At 39.5% G+C, this 21117-nt stretch overlaps 1 protein-coding gene across 4 annotated transcripts in view; it reads right to left on the bottom strand.

Annotated features, from left to right (window-relative positions):
* ERCC6L2 (ERCC excision repair 6 like 2) overlaps nt 1-21117 on the bottom strand; it is a 175365-nt gene that overhangs the window by 30486 nt on the left and 123762 nt on the right. For all 4 annotated transcript variants that reach the window (XM_006167823.3, XM_027768002.1, XM_027768001.1 and 1 more), the window contains one exon: nt 20006-20160. In XM_006167823.3, coding sequence (XP_006167885.1) covers nt 20006-20160 — 155 coding nt within the window. The remainder of the gene's footprint in view (nt 1-20005; nt 20161-21117) is intronic.

Genomic DNA, 21117 nt, shown 5'->3' with positions numbered 1-21117 from the left:
TTTTTAAAGTAGCCAAAATGAATCCATACTAGATCTAATAACTATTTATAATTCTGTATAACTGACTTCTTACTGTAAAGTTTTACATTTACATTGATTATAGCAGGAAATTTCCTTAACTTCATTTAGATCAATGGTATGAAACATTTAAATGAGCTTTGATAACTGATACTTTTTCCTTTGAACCAAAAGTGAATGCTACCTATTTTAAGGCATTAGATCTAAGCTAAACAGCACAACTTTCACTGAAACAAGTTATTGGAAGGCATAAATGAAAAAGAAGATAAGTTATGTTATAGGTCTTCTATATGAAAGGATAGGAGAAAACAAAACCAACTCAAACATTTGCAGATAGCAACCTTTTTTTTTTTTTTTTTTTGAGAGGTTTTTGCTATAGGGCGCGTGTGCTCGCCAGACAGACAGAGAGAGACATAGAGACAGAAAGCGAGAAATCACCCCCCTAGAGGGGATGGTCACGCTGCAATCTCTTCTCCTCCATTCTCCTCTTGGGATCTTGGGCACGCATGCACACGCACCCGGCGTGAGTTTTAAGCCACCGGGTCTGGGACTTGAACTGCGGTCGACTAAGTGGGAGTCCAGCGACATAGCCATTACGCTAACTGCTGGTTCCCCAGATAGCAACCTTTAACAGCAGTGTACTTAAAAAAGAAAAAATGGAAGATTTCTCCAACCTCACAGCCATATAATTACATTAACACTTATTTGTTTACTTGCCTATGCATGGAATCTATCTTTATATACCAGGAAAATGTACTGGAATAGTTCAGAGAATGTTTGAGAAGAAAAAACAAACAAACAAACAAATAAAATCTTCCTATTGATATTCCTTGAAATAACAAATAATTTTGGAGGTAAATTACAAAAGAACATGTAGGGCTCCTACATAGGAAAAGCAAGGACAGGAGAAAAGCTGAATCTATCCCAAACCCACCAGCCTGTAACAATGGGTTAAGAAACATCACAATGCAAATGAGAGTTTCGAAAGCAACCACAAACAGCCTCTAGTTCCCCTTTAGGTAGAAGAAATACTATTGGTAAGCTCTGCCATTTTTCTAAACCCCCTTGGGCTAGTTCTTGCAGATTCATGCAGAGCCAGTCCAGACAATGCTGATTCCTTCTCCCTGGCTCATTCATACCCCAAGCATTGCAGAGGAAGCTTATGGGAGGAGGTACGCAGGAAGCAGATCAGCCTGACAGGACAGACTACCAGGAATTAGTGAAATCTCTGTTAAAAAGTTTACTTTTGCGGACCAGCAGATGGCGTAATGGTTACTTTGCTGGACTCCCACGTGGTCAATTGTGGTTTGAGTCCTAGTTTCGGTGGCTTAAAACTCATGCCAGGCGCATGTGCGTGTGTGCCCCAAATCCTGAGAGAACGGAGAAGGGATGGTTGTGTGGCCATCCCCTTGGGGGTGATTTCTTGCATTCTCTCTCTCTCTCTCTCTGTCTCTCCAGTGAGTGCATGTGTCCTATAGAAAAGAAAACAAAAACAAAAACAAAAAACCTCTCTGTCAAAAAAAGTTTACTTTTAAAATTTCTTCCATTGGAGGTGGAGCAGAAAGATGTTTATGCTGTGATCTACCCCCAGCTTCAGCTAGCCAGGATTACTGGCATGGGTGCACACTCAGCATGTACAGTGAGACCCAGGACATGAACCAGGGGCCACCCATGTGGCCCCACACTGCAGAGCATGGTATCATCACTGTGCCACCATGGCTGGCAAGGAACTGCAGTGGTATCTTTGATTTAGCAAGTTTGGAACAGGGCTTCTTCTCCAGGATATACCTTACAGAGAGTACACCAAAACAAAGCAGTGTATAGTTAACAGTCATACTGACTGTTTTTCCATAAGAAGATAATTAGGCTTGATTAGTCAACGAGAAAATTGGAAACAGGGAGGAGGTTTTCAAAGGAATCAGAAGGTCCAGATGGCCCTGACCATTGAAAAGTCTGAGTGGAAGGTTTAATTAAAAATCTTGATTTTAAGATCTGCCCACCACAGGAAAGCTCTTTGGTCTACACCTTGTTCTTGAGAAGAGTACAGAGCTTCACAAAACGCTCTAAGGTCAGGATTACTGTGGGTGCACCACGTGGCCACAAGCCCCACTCATCAGCCCGATCGTGCCAACTTTGCCATAAAGCTTAAAAAATCTTTTTTCCTTCTCTGTTAAACCTTAAACAGTGAAGTCTGAGAGGTAGCAATGTTTTTGTTTACACATCTGTTCAAACAAAAGATTAAAAAAAGAAATCTCTTTTTGGGTAAGGGCCAAACTCTGTAAACACACACAAAGTCATAAACTTGCTTGTCTTTGCAAAGCAGGACTCAGGAGTGCCGTAAAAGTGGAGAGTGGGCTATGCACACACTCTCTGAGATGGCATCTGAGTTTAAAATGATAAAACTGCTGAAGATCTTTGCACAAGCATAATAATTCAAGATTTCTGCCTAGAGATAAGAAATGTTACTGTAAATGCAGCTTTCCAATCCTCAAAACCTACGGCCACTCATGAACTGTCTTAACTCACCCATTGGAGAAAAGCCAGCTGATCAGAGGACCCACCACGAGCACATAGGAAGGTCAAATTTCCTGCGTATGTTTAAAAATGACATTTAAATCTGAAAAAAAAAATGCACTTGGATTCAAACAGAAAATCTTTGAGGGTGGGAAGAGAGGAAGATTAAAGTTTCTAACTATCATTCTCCTTTCCTCCTGGAAGGAGGAAGTGACAAATTAGTTAAACTCTTTTTAAATACTACTTTGCTTTCTGAGTGAGCCACAGTGGACTTTATATTGGCTGCCCCAAGGCCATTTTTTTATCCACAATAATGGAAATAGCTCTTCAAATAAATACATACCAAATTAAACAGGAGAGAAAGAGTTTGTGGAAATTCAAAATCCTTTAAGTGGGAGACCCACTGTTCAAGAACCATGAGCTTAAAACACGGAGCAAAGTGACAACGTTGGCAGAACAGGCAAAGACCAGTGGGCACACAATTCAACAGAAACATTAAATATTCAACATTAATATAAACTCCATCTCCCTGTGATCTGGCAATCTGGAGGGTCTACCACTTATGGCCATGACAGTTGACGTGAAGAAAGGGCCAAGTGAGACCCTTGCAATTACTGCCATCAAAGCCTACACATATGCAATAGAGAATTTTCGAGAACCCCTCAGTCTCCACCAGGAGGGCAGTAGGAGAGTAAATTCCTTTTAACATCTCCTATGGAGAAAGGCTAGAGCCAGAACCTGGGCCTTTCCGGGCCGGGAGTCTAAGCACTAGATTCAACTCCACAGAGCCCGGGGTCAGGCCTTATTTGGCTACTTATGGGATTAACTTGGGAGGATTTGTATCTTTTTAAGCCTTATTACCAGGATCTAGGGGGATGTGGGATTTGGAACTGACACTCCTGTCACTTTCTTTCATATTTAAAATTCAAAACTCTACCATTCTTTTTATAGAATCTCCAGCAAACAGTAATTGATAGGCTCATAGCATCTTAGAGGCCTGACCTCAATTTCAAATCTTTATATGTATTGAACTTTATTTATAAGCATTATAATATTTTCTCTGAAGACTATTTATAGACTCTAATCAAAATAAAATCTGTTATATGAAAAGATCACAGAAGAGTGGTGCTGGCGATAAAAAATAATAATAATTCAAGAAAGCCTTTCTTGGCAGGCATCCACTCCTGCCTGTGCCTCCCAGTGGCTGGCTTAGGCTCCTACTTCCCTCTTCTGTGGTCTCCACTTTGGCCACAGGTCACCAATGGGTCTACAGTGTCCAGGTTAGACCATTCAAGAACTATGTCACAAATGATACTGAGACATTGCAACTAGTGTGAGTTTAGTTTTTCAGTTTTTTTTTTGGGGGGGGGGTTCCTTTTTTCTTTCATGAGAGAGACAAAGAGCGAGACAAGCACCCCCAACAGGGTCCCATGCTGCAATCCTTCCTCTAGCCTTTCAGCCAGTCAGGATCATAGACACACACACCCATGTACAGGTCAACATGAGAACTGAACACAGATCCTCCAAATGGCTTCCAGCATCACTGCGCCACCACCGATGGGGCAGTTGTGAAGTTTGATGCAGAGTATGTATTACTAATAATGAAGTACTGAAATCTGTGAGTGACTCCCCTTTTAAAATAAATTAGAGTGGAGCTTTTATAACCACATCATTTCACTCTCTTATTTTGATATGTTTTCTTGAGTGATAGGAGAAGAAGTAACATTTTTACACAGAGAAAGGCCAAGTGGAAGTATGTTCTGCTAGAATTGAATTTAATATCGGGTGACTCTTTTCAAATCCCTAAAATAGCAGTTCTGAAGTTTTTTGGTCTTAGGATTTCTTTAAAAATGATTAAGGATGCCAAAGAGCTTTTGTTTAGGTAGGCTATAACACTGAAAAAAATTAAAAGTATTGAGCCAGCAGGTGGTGTGGTGGTTAAGGGTGCTGGACTCCCACATGGCTGACCACAGTCCAAGTCCTGGACCTAGTGGCTTGCTTTCTCACTCCACTCCCCCATCACTCTATATCTCTCTGATTAAATTTAAATAAATAAATAAATAAAGTTAACTGAAATAATTCTTTAAAAAAGTATTTAATTTATTAAAAATAATGAGCCTATTATACATTAACATAAATAACTTTTTAAAAACTATGTTTTCCAAAGCAAACAAATTTATTGAGAAGAGTGGCTGTTTCACATTTTTGCAAATGTCTTCAATATCTGGCTTAATAAAAGACAGCTGACTTCTCATATTATTTTCCACATTCAATATGTTGCAACATAGCTTAGTTTTAGTACATGAAGAAAATTGACCTTATACAGACAGTTAGAAAAAGGAAGACTATGTTAATAGACTTTTCAGAAATTATGGCCATTCTTTTTTGATACTATACCAAAACTCAATTAAGGCTTATTTCATGAAAAATCTGAAACCTATCAGGAAAATTACTGTATTGTTAAAATTAAAATTCATTGACATATTTTGCTCTTTGGTGAATCTTTTTCCCATGTATCATTTTTAATAACATTTACTGGCTTTTTAGAAACTATTGATTGAGTTATGGAGATCCTCAAAATATTGATGTATTTAGCTTATTATTTTGTTATCAAAAAATCTTTAAGTATTGGGAAGATGTTATAGTCATGGTAGCAGATACAAACTTTTTAGTTTTTTTTTTTTTTTTTTTTTTTTAAGGTTTTTGCCATAGGGCACATGCCTCACCAAGAGAGAGTGAAAGGGAAAGTGAGAAATCAACCCCCTGGGGGGATGGCCCCACCACAATCCCATCTCCTCCATTTACTTCCTGGAATTTGGGGCACGCAAGCACACCATACCCAGCATGATTTTCAAGCACCCAGGTCCAGGACTTGAACTGTGATCCAGTTACATATATAAGACTTGGACAGTCAAAGCAGTTCCACGCCGGACAGGGGGCCTTACCTATTTTTCCCCTTGATTTTGTTGTTATTCCTTTAGTGGAATCTTCAACCTACATGTAACATTATTGTCTGATTAGTGTGGTATGATGTACATGCCTACATAAAATATTAAATCAAAGTCAATTCCATTTATGTAATAAAACTATCAAGTTTGAAATAGAAATAATACAAGGGAAAATTATGCAAGGGAAGTCTTGTGAAGCTGGACTTTCAAGCCATGGTAGGATGATGTCAGGAGAAGGCAAAAATGAGGAAATTCAGAGCCAGGACTGGATGTGCTGATATTCAGCAGCTAGTGACCAGGCAGACCTGTACTGTACAGCAGGGAGCAGTACAGACGCAGAGGGATGTAGGAACAGATCATGAAGGTCCTTGCATTTAGGGGGAATGATAAGTGTTAAACTGACCTGAAGAGACTGAGCATTTGATTATACACTCTTACAGGTAACTGTCAAGATGTACCAAGTATCTAACCATTCCATGGAGATGAAAGCCATGAACCAGGGCTGGAGCAGATAGCTAAAATGATTATTCTAGAAAGAAGGGCCATTCTGGGTTTACTCAATGAGGGAAACTTTTCACGTGCATGCACTAAATTTGGGTGAAACCCAAACCTGTTCTTGGTCATCATAGTCCGATTTTCCCAGCATGGAGGTATTCAGTATCTCTGAATGAAAACAGTCATTTATTGTAGACTAGTGGTTCTCAAAGTATGGTCCATGAACCATTAGGATATCCCAGACTTTTTCAGAGGCTCTGCAAAGTCAGAACTATTTTTCAGGATACTAAAGTGCCTTGTTCACTTATTGACATTTATAATGATACTGCACAAGCAATAGTGGAGGGGGGGGCAGCAGGTGGCATGGTGGTTAAGGGCGCTGGACTTCCAGATGGCTGACTGTGGTTTGAGTCCAGGACCTAGCGGCTTGCTTTCCTACTTTCTTTCTCTCTCTCTCTCTCTCTGTCCCTCTCTGGTTAAATTTAAGTAAGTAAGTAAGTAAGTAAGTAAATAAATAAATAAATCTAAGTAAAATAATTCTTGGAAAAAAAAAAAAAAGCTATAGTGGGAAAACTGCTGGCAGCCTGGCATGAATCAAGCAGTGTCCTGGAAGTATACCTGCAGTTACTGGCTTCTGTAACACCACATAATTCCAGGAATAGAAAACTGCTTTCTGTAATAAATATCCTTGATAAAGCAGCAGACTTTTTTTTTTTTTTTTTTAAGAGGTTTCTGCCTTAGGTCATGTGAGCTTGCCTACGAGAGACAGAGACAGTGAGAGAGAAAGTGAGAAATCTCCCCCCAGGAGGTATGCCCCCATCCTTTCTCCTCCCGGGATCTTGGGCACACATGCATGCATACCTGGCGTGATTTTCAAGCCACTGGGTCCAGGACTTGAACTGCGTTTGGCCATGTGGGAGTCCAGCAACATAACCACTATGCCATCTAAGTAACAGACATTTTTAATTTTACCGAATCTCAACACTTTGGGGCCAGACAGTGGTGCAGCAGTAGCACAACTGGACTCACATGGGAAGGTCCCAGGTTTACAGCCCAAGACCTCCCTCTACACACAGGGCACAGGCATGTGCCAATGATGCAGACTGGCTGAGACTGGGCGTAGATCACAGTGCAAGGACCCTGTTGGGGATAACTCTCTTTTTCTCATTCTATCTCAGAAAAAAAAATTAAAATTAAAAAAATTCAACCATTGAATGCCCATTTAAAAAATATTGTGTATAATGAGATGAGAAGTGTTCATAAAACACTTGAACAGTGGTTTGAGCTGCAAACTGAACTACTCATTTTTTTGTGGAATACCATTTGTACTTGAAAGAATGACACAAACTATGGCTATTCAGATTTGGGTATTTGACTTTCTCAAAAAGGAACCTAGTGAGATGTCTTCTTGGAAAATAAAGGACAGTGTGTGTTGCCAGTGATAAAATTCAAGTTTTCAAGTGAAAATTAAAATACTAAACAGTGGGGGAAACGAACTACATGGTGGATAAGGCACTGGACTCACATGTCTGGTACGTCCCAGGTACAATTCTAGGTCTTGAGAATAACTGTCGACAGAATCAATCAACTCTATAAAAATAATAATTAATGTGGTTTATTTCTAAGCACAAATATGAGTGATCAACCAGGAGAAAAACAAGCATATTTCTTGGGATGCTGAGATACAGTGGTTCCTTTTATACAGTTTTGAGGACAGAACGGTTGTCAATCAGCATAAAGAGTTTTTCACACTGGCCTGGCCCATAAAGGTGGGACATCTGGAAGCAAAGACTTATAGGTTATAGGTAAGTTTGAAATTATTGGATTAGTAGTTGGTTATAGAAAATCACAAATCTCTGCTACTGAAAGAAATTAGCAAAAGAGTAAGAAGACTTAGTGTACATTATAAAAACACTATGCCTGGGACAGGATATAACATCCCACTATTAATGGTCTGTTAATGTTTGTAGATGTGACTCTCCCAGGCCCCCTAGGAAACAACTCAGGAATAGAAAATAGTCAGAATTTTGTCCTCAACATGATAGACGAGATTCATTTCCTAACACAAAGAGATTCATCATCTAATCAGGGAAACTGTAGCAGACACTGCTGATAGCTACCCAATGGCTTAAACTCACGCCAGGCGCAAATCGCTTTCTCAGTTCTTGAGGTGTGAATTGAGATTAGTCAAGTCAGTTATGTTTTTCCAAAAAGGTTATCCTCCCTGATAAAAGGAGAGAGAAATAAATAAAATCTTCCTGTTTTTTTTTTTTTTTTTGATGCATTTGTGTGAGGAAATAAGCTTTTGGGTTGTGGCAGTCATCTGGCAACATGAAATAAAAGGCCAAAGGAATAATAGTTAACTTACTAAAGATGATAGGGCAGAAAATCAAAGAATGTGAATCCTTATGCTATCGTTGGTGTGTAGCACCACCCTAGAAATGCCTCCTTCCAAACTTATGTGAATTAGCTTGTGTGAATTAGTTTAATGACTTGTTGCATAGCCTACTTTTAGATGGTTATCATCTTGTAGACACACATATGGTATGGCATGATATAATGTGGTAATGGCTGCAGCAGGTACGCACACATAGACACACATACAAATAAAAATGAGGAAGAAATTTACACTGTTTTGGAGAAGACTTGTAAAAGGGCATTAGAGATGACAGACGGGATAGGAGTTCAACTGTCCAACATAGGAACAAAGGAATTTTAAACAAAAGAACCACAGGAGTAAAGGCATGGAAGGATAAAAGAATGTCTGGAAGAAAGTTCATAACCTGAAGGCTGTTTAGGCAAAGTCTATTTATCTTTTATTCCCTGGTGTCTAGCATAGTGTCTGGCATATATTCGGTATAAAAAATTCTGAATAAGTGAGTGTCTTGGATTGAGACCAGAAAAGTGGGAGAGGGCCAAACTGAGACAGGCCTTATGTACCACAGAAAGGACATGATATTTCACAGAGCTTAATAGGACAGAAAATTAAGTCACACAATGACTTCAGATTTATTACTGCAACTGCAGATGCATGGGGTAGAAGTCTTTCTGATACCATTCTTCATGTTTTCCCTTCTTGAATGGGTTTCCTGTATCAGTGCTATGACCAACAGATGACAAGGAAGGAACAAAGAGGAAGAGATCAGCATGCTAAGCTGTTCACACATGACTAATATGTTTGTATCACCTGCTAGTATGTCCACTTCCTGGTGGTGCTAAGAGTTGAGGAGCCTTTACTTGTGAAAATGATTGCAAGGAATCTACCTTACATAGTACTTGCATGCAGAAATTTCCAATAGTCAACATGTTCTGAATTCTCACACTGTGCTGTCCATTGCTAACTGATAGTGTTTACAGAAGTGCACTCTATGGTCCTGGTCTTTAAGTAGTTTGTGATATACATGAGGAAAGAATAAGTAAATATGAAGTGAGTAACAAGAATCAGGTGTATACCACATCTACAATGACTGGCATAGAATCTGAGGGCTAAAGGACCCTGGAGTAGAGCAATCCCTGAGGACTGAGCCCGTATGTAGGAACTAAAATTTGAATTGGGTACAACTGGTTGGAGATGCATACTAAGTAAATCCATCCAAACTCAGGAATGTCAGGTAACAATTTTCACTCAGACAGGAAGTGATCATTTCTCCTGGTTGATTAAATACATTCAATGACTTTGAATGTCACCTCTGGAGGATTTCCAGAAAACCCATGGAAGTTGTTCACAGAAAAGAGAATTTAAACCACTTAAAACTTCTGAAAACAGACCAGTGAGGTTTGTTGTACCCTGACAACAAAAACCTAAACTTATTCAGAAAGTGTCAATTACATATAAAACACTATTTTAGGTCCTCAAAGATGAATAAGATATATATCCTACAATTTCAAAGTCTGGAGTTTATTAGAAGACAAAGATATGTGATTACATAACTATGATACATATTTGAAAGTCATATACCACTTAATGAAGAAGATTCTGAGAGACACATCATTTGGCGATTTCATAAATGTGCAAACATCACAGAGTGTACTACGCACATCCAGGTGGGACAGCCTACAAAGCGCCTAGGCCAGCTGCTACAGCCACTTCCTCCTGGGCTACTAAATGCTCTAAACCTGTACAGAGCATCACTATGCTGAGTACTGTGGGAAAGCATAACAGAATGGCAAACATCTGTGTCTCTAGACATAACTAAACGTAGAAAAGATGCAGCAAAAGTCACCATACGAAAGATAAAAAAAGGGTACACATGCACAGTGCACTTATGAATGGAGCTTGCAGAACGTGAATTTGCTCTGGTGGGTCAGTGAGTGAATGGCGAGTGAATGGGAAGGTTAAGGGCATTACTGTATATACTACCATACACTTTATAAACACTGTACACTTAGGCTACAACAGATTTAAAACTTTTTTCTTTCTTCAGTAATAACCTTACTATAGCTCTTTTCTTTTCTTTTGCTTTTCTTCTCTTTTCTTTTTGTTTAAGTCCTCTCATGTCCTAGCAGCTTGAGAAATATGCTGAGTGAGTGTACACGCATGCCCAAAATCCTGAAAGGAGAAATGGAAGAGAAGAGGTTGTGGTGTGATCATCCCCCATGGGGTGGGTGGGTGGGTGTTCATTCTCTTCTCCCTATCTCTCTTTCTCTGGCAATTGCTTACAACCTATAGGGGGAAAAAAATCAGCTCCATTATTTATTTATTTAAGGGTTTTGCCACAGGGCACATGTGCTCTCCAGAGAGACAGTGAGGGAAAGTGAGAAAACCTTAGAAAGGTAAAGCTGAAGGCTATTTCGAGTTGAGGAAAGCATAAGTAAAGGAAAAAAAAAAAAGTTTAACCAACTAAAAAAAAATTATTTTAAAGGGAAGAATGCATTCAATCACCTGAACTTTTTTTTTTTGTCTAGCTGCTAAAGTGAAGGTAATTCTTCACAAACATGGTATCTTATAAAATTAAAGTACTGATTTGTCACATTGAGAAAGTAAAATGGGAATCTCCAGACAAAATAAGAGACCAAAGACCACAGGAAAGCAAGCTGTCGTTGTTGAGCCCTGAGGAAAGTTACTTACTGTCATTTTAAAAAAGCAATAAAATGAGATGTTTGGGGACCAGCAGTTAGCGTAATGGCTATGTCACTGAACTCCTATGTAGTTGACCGCGGTTTGAGTCCTGGACCTGGTGGCTTAAACTCACGCCAGGTGCATGTGCGTGCATGCCCGAGATCCTGAGAGGAGAATAGAGGAGATTGCAGCGTGGCCATCCCCCCTGGGGGGTGATTTCTCGCTTTCTGTCTCTCTGTCTCTCTCTGTCTTTCTGGCGAGTGCACGTGCCCTATAGCAAAAACCTCTCCAAAAAAATAAATAAATAAATAAAATAATAATAAGAAGAAATGTTTGGGTTAAGTAGCCTGTAATCATCCTTCATATTCTGAAGCACTAGGATTGCCTAACCTGATCATTTTCCTATATTCATTTTATACAAAATTCAGAATTCAGTAAAGAGGGAGTATCATCTGATGACAAGCAAATAGGTGTTTCCATTAAGTGACCATGTCCAATTGATACCATGGTTTTCATAGAGGGATAAAATATCATTTGAAAAGGGTTGTTAAGTGCTTAACATTCTTTAACTAGGAGGAGTCCATCAGAGTTCCATGAGGCCTTATATCTCTAAACCTTCTCATACCATTAGCTAGAAGACATTTAAAGTAAAAGTATTTTTTTAAGTATTTAGAATCTTCCAACTATTATAAACACAAAAAATATTCAAAGAAATCTTAGTTACCTTGTATGTAATTGGAAAAAATGATCATCTAGGAGAAGAGTTAGGATTAAATTACTTCCTAATTAGCAAAAGCAAAGATTATTTTTGTCAAGTCAGGCCACTGTTAAATTAGTTTATAATTCCTTCCAAATTCATTTTTTTTCTATAGCTGTCTTTGTGAGAAGCTAGTCATATATCAGGGCAGGTCTTTTAGCAATAAAATTAGATAAATGGAATCCAAACCTTTTTTTTTAATACATGTTTTTGTTTTTAATTAATTAATTTACATTCATTCACTAAACATTGTCACAGCATATGAAATGTGTTCCCATCCAGAACATGCTGCACAGTGGCTTAATCATTCATTCTTTTGTCAATAATTTTCCACTTCTAGTTTCATATATATATATATATATATATATATATACACACATGTATGTATGTATGTATGTATGTATGTATGTGTGTATATATATGTATTTTTTCCCCTCTATTTCTTACCCTCTGCCACTTCCCACCCTCCTCCCATACTATCTCAGGTGTCCACAGTTGTTTTCCATTCCCCTTTCCCCCCCTACATTTTATTGATTCACAAAACTTCTTAAATAATCTAACTACTTTCAATAGCAAGCTCTGCTGATATATACAGATCTATGAATACACGTCTGACTTTAGGCATGAAACTCTAAGTAGAATGAATATACTATAAGGTAGAGCTTATGCACTTGCCAGAGACACAGAGAGAGAGAGAGAAAGTAAGAAATCACACCTCAGGGAGGACAGCCATGCCACAGTCCCTTCTCCTCCATTCTCCTCTTGGGATTTTGGGCACACATGTATATGTGCACAGGATGAGTTCCAAGCCACTGGGTCCAGGACTCAAAGTGTGGTCAGCCATGTGGGAGTCCAGCGTCTTAATTACTATGCTACCTGCTGGCCCCTGGAATCCAGATCTTTTAAGGTATTCTAAAATATTCTATTAGTACAACTAGAAACACAAATATCAAGAGATCATTGCACAGACTCATAGAGGGAGTTTAATTCATCACTGCTATTGATGAGCAATAATCACAGTAATAAAACTTTATATTTCGAGTAATTTCAGTGCCTTTCTTGTGAGGAGTTGCATCCGTTTTGTACACATCAGCTGATCGGTTACATCAATCTCTGAATCTTGATAGCATCACCATGAGGAAGGATGCCACAGCTTCTGGCAGCCCCCAGCTGGGAGGGCAATAGGTGGACATGTTTATGACTAACACTGGACTCTCCTTCCTCTGCTTAGGTAACGGAATGACATACTACTCTTTTGAGACAGAACATTACCTGTAATCAAGCCTAGTTCTAGGGACAGAAATGTTATAGCCTTTTCATGCCAGTACCAGTAACATAACTTCATACATATCTATACACACAATTGCAAAAATCTTGATCTCTACTAAAATTACTTGAAAGAATAACTTTCTGATATAAAGACCATAACATCAGCATTTAGCTATAGAAAGAAAAATGGTAAGACCATGAAAAATCCCATCCAGTAAGAGTTAATTCCGTTACATGCTGAAACCATAAACCTTACTTACTGGACTACTTCATAAACCAGTCATTTGTGAACAATCACTTTAAACCATCATGCCATTCGTTATCCTGGAAAACAGCATAATGGAACGCTCTATCTCCCCAAAGTCTGCTCCTTGTAAACAGTCCATCCCTCCTCGCTGACTCCAAAAGCTGTATAAACATACTGCAATCCAATCCACTATAGCTCAGAGAAATCCTTTCTTTAAGCAATCTACAAAATGCCAGCCTAACACAAATACAAGAGAAGTTCTTACTAACACAACATTTTGTATTTACAGTATTCTGAACAGTGCTTAAACCTGTACTGTTATATAAAAGGCACTCCTCCATGCCACCTCCCACCCCGAGCTGACAGCATGCTTAGTTCTCGCATTTACACCACACTGCAATAACATAAAGAAGGGTTTACTATTAATCCAGGTTTTACTACAAAGCGACCCGTTATTTCTCTGTCAAACACTGGCAAGAGTGCCAAGTGTCTGTCATCCAATTCAGGGGATTAAGTCTTCTTTTATAGTCTGATACTTGTACCAATTTATAAAAATACAGATATAGTTTCTTCGAGTCGGTCACAGTCTATATTTTGGCTTGGATTCAGGCAGCAGAGGTTGACTATGACAGCTGGCAGGAAACTGAGGGGAGAATACATCCTCCCCCTTCAGTCACCACATCTCAGTTGCCATAGTGATTAATCCTTAATTGAATGCTGTCTTTGTACATTTCTTTTCAGAAAACTTTAAGTAAACTTAAGTTGAAAACATGCAGTGGATTGAAAAAAAGGAGACACCACATCACAAACAGGTAGAGTTAAGTTTTGTGACATACTTCCATATATATTAAAAGAACAAATTAGCTCTAATAAAGGTATTATCAGCTCCTTAAAATGCTTAGAACATTTCTTTTTGGTCTGAGCTTAATCCTAAATCATTCAGGTCTTTCTTATTATCAGACGTCTCATCTTTTAAATGAGCTATCTTCTGAAACGGTTCTCAAGTATCCAAGCATAATTTAAGGCAAAACATGTACAATTTAAGGAAAAACATGTTCTTATTTTGCACACAGTTTTACATGATTTTATTATCAAAAACTGGAAATTTATTTTAGCAGAGATGGGCTTTAATTCTGGATATCTATAAAGTATGTTTAATAAATATCTACTCATTTGTAAAAATCTAAACTACAAAAAAAGGGAAAACATGAAAAAGACAATATATTTCAGGCCTTTCCCTTTTTTTTTGGAGAGGTTTTTCGCTATAGGGCACGTGCGCTCGCCAGACAGAGAGAGACAGAGAGACAGAAAACGAGAAGTCACCCCCCCAGGGGGGATGGTCACGCTTCAATCCCTTCTCCTCCATTCTCTTCTCGGGATCTTGGGCACGCATGTGTGCATGCCCGGCGTGAGTTTTAAGCCACCGCGTCCAGGATGTGAACCGTGGTCGATAACATGGGAGTCCAGCGACATAGCCATTACGCTAACTGCTGGCTCCCAGGCCTTTCCTTTTGTAAAAATTTTATTTATTCATTCATTTTTATTTTAATTTGACCAGAGAGACATGGGGGGGAGGGTGAGAAAGCAAGCCACTGGATCCGAGACTTGAACCGTGGTTGGCCATATGGAGCATCTAGTGCCTTAACCACCATGCCACCTGCTGGTCCCCCAGGCCTTTTCTTAACATATGGTTGAATCTGAAAAGTAGATGCACAGATTTTTGTCATTTGGTTATCAATAATTACATCAAAAGACTGAGAAACTGAAAGACCATAGGATTTTATCTACGACAGTAGCATCCATTACTTCTCTTTTGTAACTTTTCCATTTAGCACATGCCTTCGAGATTTTCTTGAAGCCTATCACTCAGGCTCAGTTATGGTACTCTTTTTTTTGGAGGCCTTTTGCTATAGGGCACATGCGCTTGCCAGAAAGACAGAGAGAGACAGAGAGACAGAAAGTGAGAAATCATCCCCCAGGGGGGATGGCCACGCCGCAATCCCTTCTCCTCCATTCTCCTCTCGGGATCTTGGGCATGCTCGCACACACATCCGGCATGAGTTTAAGCCACCGGGTCCAGGACTCGAACCATGGTCAACTACATGGGAATCCAGGGACATAGCCATTATGCTAACTATTGGTCCCAGTTATGGTACTCTTCAGAAAGTGAAATACTGGCACACTGTGACCACTGCAATTTGGGTATTCGTTACATACAAGTAAGTAGAATGTGTTTTGTTTTCTTAGAATATGAGGTAACACATATCCATCTGGCTGCAGTCACGTATGTGTGTGTATGTGTGTGAGCTCATGTTCGCACGTGCACACACATGCAATATTCTCAAGCAGAGTAAAGTTCTCTAACACAACTTTAATGACAGACATGAGGCACTCAGAAGAACGCTCCGTAATTAAAAATATTCGGGATTTGGGACCAGCAGTTAGCATAATGGCTATGTCTCTGGTCTCCCATGTAGTCGACTGCGGTTCGAGTCCTGGACCAGGTGGTTTAAACTCCTGCCAGGCGTGTGTGTGTGCGTGCCCAAGATCCTGAGAGGAGATTGGAGAAGGGATTGCGGTGTGGCCATCCCCCCTGGGGGGTGATTTCTCGTTTTCTGTCTCTCTGTCTCTCTCTGTCTGTCTGGCGAGCACATGTGCCCTGTAGCAAAAACCTCTCAAGCAAAAAAATTTTCGGGATTTGAGCTCTAGATGAAAGATACTGCACTGTGGGTGGGAGAGCTAGGGTTTTTTGGAGATTCCAGGAATAAGTGGTTGGTGGGTATTGTCTATCACTTTGACTTGAGTCTGTGTTATTCTTGCCACATTTCCCTTTCCCTCAGATTATTCTCATTCCTTTCCATAACTATTCTAAAATTTTCTCAAAACTCCAAACTCTCCTGCCACACAATGCCATACTTACAAGCTGTAAAACCTCTCATTGGGTAATAAAAGACTTTTAATTAAAGATGGTGCTTTGTTTCAATGATTTCCTCATTAAAAGTGCTGTAGCAATCGACTAGATATGACAAAATCAATGATTGCAACATTTTTTTCCTTAGAAATTCTGTGGGATGGCTTTGAAGTGTTGGAATGGAATTGTACTGTATCAAGTATGAACTTGGAGAAGTTAGCCACTAAAATGCACATTCACACAGAATGTTCTTGGTCTGTTACAGTCTACTCAGCCAGAAATAAGAGGGCATCCAGACATAGCCACATTTATTGTGCTTTATTGATTAAGTTGGTGGGCATATGGGGGGCTGGGAGAACTCATGTCTCTCAAAAACCCGCAGCCCAGAGTGAAAGGAGAAAGGAGCTTATATAGGCCAAAACCGCACAATCATGTCAGGATGACTGAGGAGTCATGAGGACAAAGAGCAGTGGGCTTGAAAGGGTAGGGGGTAGGGTTTTACAATATAAGCATCACAGAGGCAGACCAAGCAGGTAGGCAGGTTAATCATCCCTGAGGGTATATTCCATCTCTACCCAAACACAATGGAATCTCAGTATCTCTATGGCACTGGGCAAGGTCCTGCGATTGGACCTTATCTTAAGGCAACCAGAAGGAGTGGGGTTTTAAGGACAATAGGAATGTCAATCACTCTATTTATTCTTAGGCAAAGAAAGAGAATGCAAGTTTCTAGTTATAGGAATTTAACAGTTTATAATGGAGGTGCTCCTCCAAGATGGAGTCACTCCTGCTTTACTCTGCCAGCACTGGTGGCATAAGACTGGAATTCATGCTCAGTGGATTTAAAACAGCCCTGAATATTTTACATCCACCATGACTTAGTCATTAAACAAATTCCTTCACATTTCCTGAATAAGACCTTCTAAGTTAGTGTATATGTGATTAGGAAGATACATGGTCTTGACTGATATATCAGAAACCCCAAGGGGGCCGGCAGGTGGTGTGGTGGTTAAGGTGCTGGACTCCCACATGGCTGACAGCAACTGAGTCCCAGATTCGGCAGCTTGAAAATCCTACGAGGAGAATGGAGGAGAAGGGATTGCAGTATAACTATCTTCCCTAGAGGGGATTTGTCACTTTCCTTCTCACTGCCTCTCTAGCCTGTGCATATGCTTTATGGGAAAAAGCTAGAAAACAAAACAAAACAAAACAAAACCCGGGGAACAGATATTCCAATTTGTTTCCTGGTGAGAGATGCCCCTCACTCTGAAAATCACTGTGAGGAGACAGGTTTCTGATGAGACTGTGCTGTCCATCTCAAAACTGTTAGTTAGGGTTGACAAGTTAGAAGCAGAATATATTCCTAGCTTTTCCATTTTTAAAACTTTCCTTAAGGTCCCAAAGGGACTTCTACATCTAAGAGTTGTGTCTTTCATCCATCTTTTTGATACAATTATATGCTTGTAAATTTCTTCTCTCATAAATATTTAGAGAAGCTAAAGACCATTTCCAGTTATATTTCATTAACATGCACTGTGGCGGTTCACCAAATTAGCTAACCTCTCACATTAAAATGTGTCTGTCTGGAAAAGGATATGGTTAAAAAAGGGTGTTTTTTTTTTTTTAAAAAAAAACCACTCCAATAAATCGGCCATCTGTTTTAAAGCTTCTGATACACTCTGTATCTTAAAGCAAATTTCTGGAAGACCCAATTTATTTGTGGATGGCTCCTACAAAGTAATCAAACTATAGCCATGTTGTCTACAGTGCTGGTAAATTTCTACATAAAGTGAGACTATCAAACAGCAGCATACTTGGGTCATCAAAGAATGCTTTTATGAGCTGTATTGGCATCACGCCTTTGGGTTACATTGAAAATGTAAAAAAGCACAGCCTTTCAATGTCCACTACGATATTTCCTCTACAGGGTTATAAAACAACTGACTGCTCACTAGGTCACTCACCAGTCCCCATTTAATCTGGGACCTTTGAGAGGTGACTAAGGTCGGACAAAGTTACCGAGTGGGGTCCCCATGCTTGAGTTCTAGTGGGTTCATGAGGAGAGGGGACAAGACAGGCAGAGCCATGCTTTCCTCCACACGCTTACCCCTGCCCTGTTAATGTCATGATGCAACAAGACCTGACCGGGGTGAGCACCATGCCCTTGGACCTCAGCCTCCCAAAGCTCTATTCCCTTAAATTCTCCAGACTCGTACATTTCTGTTCTGAGCAATAGAACGGATTGGACAACCTCCTTTGTTCTGTCCACCAGGAAAAGCAATACAATTTGTCATTTTAATAAAATATCTAGGTAACACATTATGTCCTATATATCGCTATATTTATATATCTACCTATATAACTGTATCTATAACTTTCTCCCAGTCTTGAATTGCCCATTTAATTTATATTTTCTCTGGTCTTAAATTTCACTTTGTGGTTTAGTTATGATGATTCAAAATCTTTGTAGAACCAGATAAGTTAAAAGTAAAGAAAGGCAGCATGACAGTTTAGAGGAATTTCTCCCCCTTCATTCATGAAAGTAGTACTATGTTAAAATACAATATCTGTATAAACCCTATGTATTTTTAATGCTTATCCATAAAGTGAGAATAAAACTACTCCTCAGACACTAAACTCTGAGGAAATAATAAAGAATAGTAAGCCAAAAAGAAGAAAACATTTAAAAAAATTTTTGATGAAAGTGACTACCTATAAACAAAAAAATTACATTTACGTAAGGCTTTCTATACAATAGTAATCATTAAGGAGGAAGAGCCTATAGGAATTATTTATTACTTTAAACATTGTAAAATTCCTTTTTGTTAAAAATTAAAATTCTACATGAAGTTAGTTTTTTGTATCTGCATTTTATTAGATATGAAATTTTGGAGGCAATCTAATTACACACTTTTCTTTTTCTACAGGACTTGAAGTAGTTTGGGTTCTGATTTAACTACACGGTTCTCTCAAATTCTTCTTAACTTGGGAAGTATAGGCAAATTTTTTTTTTTTTTTGGAGAGGTTTTTGCTATAGGGTACATGTGCTCGCCAGGCAGACACAGAGAGACAGAGAGACAGAAAGCGAGAAATCACCCCTCAAGGGGGATGGCCACACCGCAATCCCTTCTCCTCCATTCTCCTCTCTGGATCTTGGGCACGCACGCATATGTGCCTGGCGTGAGTTTAAGCCACCGGGTCCGGGACTCGAACCGCAGTCGACTACGTGGGACTCCAGCGACATAGCCATTACGCTAACTGTTGGTCCTCTAGGCAAATTTTTTTATTGGAAAAATTATTAAGCAAATTATGAACTCAACATTATTAGTCATTTACATATAGATTTGTTGCCTCACTCAAAACATCTTCAGTGACTAGTTTCCCAATGATACTGTTTTTTTCCTACACTTCTTTGTATGTCACTAATAGTTTTAGTAGCTATTTTTGAGGGAGTACTTACTATTGATAAATTCTGTGAAAGACGAGATAAAGACGAGGGGCCAGCAGGTGGTGTGAAGATTAAAGTAGCTGGATCCGACATGGCCAACTGACTGGTTCAAGTCCTGACCCAGTGGCTTCAAAGTCATACTAAGTGCGTGTGTATGTATACCCAAAATCCTGAGCGGAGAATAAAGGAGAAGGGCTTATGGTATAGCCATCTCCTGAGTGGGGTGATTTCTCACATATCCTCTCTCTGGTGAGCAAACACAGTGGCAAAAACTAAAAAAAAATCCAAAAGAAAACAAAACAAAAACCTAAAGATGTTATTACCTTATGTTCTTCTTACCTTTGAACTGCAAACAGCTATGTTAGCGGGAAGCTGAGAAAACTGCTTCAACTCAAAGACATCACGTGCCGCCCATCGGCTCATATGATTTTCAGCTTTGCTTGATCCAATCACATTCTGGTTTGAGTGAACGTAAGCCACTTCTTGAACACCATCTAGAAGGTAATTGATACTTATTAAGTGTTATATCATTATAAAGCAATAAGGTTCACGTATACTTTTAAAATTTCCAGTGTAATGGGACCAGCAGATGGCATCGTGGTTATGTTACTGGATTCCCACAAGGTTGATCGAAGTTTGAGTCCCGGACCAGGTGGCTTCAAACTCAGGCTGGGCACACATGCCCAAAATCCCGAGAGGAGACTGCAGGAGAAGGGACTGTGGTGTGGCCATCCTCTTGGAGTGATTTGTTTTCTGTCTCTCTCTGTTTCTCTGGCAAGCGCACATGCTCTAGGGCAAAAATCTTAAATAATAATAATAATAATAATAAAAAATCCAGTATTACACTAAAAACAGATTAGTATTGCTTTATTTATTTATTTTTTTAGTTTTTTTTCTATAGGGCACATGTACTCACCAGAGACAGAGACAAAAAGCAAGAAATCACTCCCTAGAGGGGATGGTCATCCCACTATCCCTCCTCCTCCATTCTCCTCTCAAGATTTTGGGCACGCATGCACACACATGAGTTTTTTAAGCTTTCTGGTCTGGGACTTGAACCACATTCCACTACATGGGAGTCCAGTGATACAACCATTACACCATCTGCTGGTTCCATGATTGCTTTATTTCTTTTCCTTTTTTAAGAGAGATTTTTGCTATAGGGTATGTATGCTACAGCAGAGACAGAGAAAACAGAGAGAGACAGCAAGAAATCAGCCCCCAGGAGGGATGGCCATGCTGTAATCCCTTCTCCTCTCAGGATTTTGGGCATGCACACACACATGCCCAATGTGAGTTTTAAGTCACTGGGTCTGGGACTCCAACTGAGGCCGACTATGTGGGAGTCCAGTGACGTAACCATTAAGGCTATCTGCTGGTCCCATGACTGCTTTATTTTTAAGCCTCAAGAAAAGCATATAGAGTTTTGGGGCCAGTCCTGGCAGCCCCGC

This window comes from Tupaia chinensis, unplaced genomic scaffold, assembly GCF_000334495.1.
Source record: "Tupaia chinensis unplaced genomic scaffold, TupChi_1.0 Scaffold145148_1, whole genome shotgun sequence".
In the NCBI taxonomy this organism is placed as follows: Eukaryota; Metazoa; Chordata; class Mammalia; order Scandentia; family Tupaiidae; genus Tupaia; species Tupaia belangeri.
The sequence above is the reverse complement of the archived record's forward strand: the minus strand, read 5'-3'. Positions and strand labels throughout refer to the sequence as shown.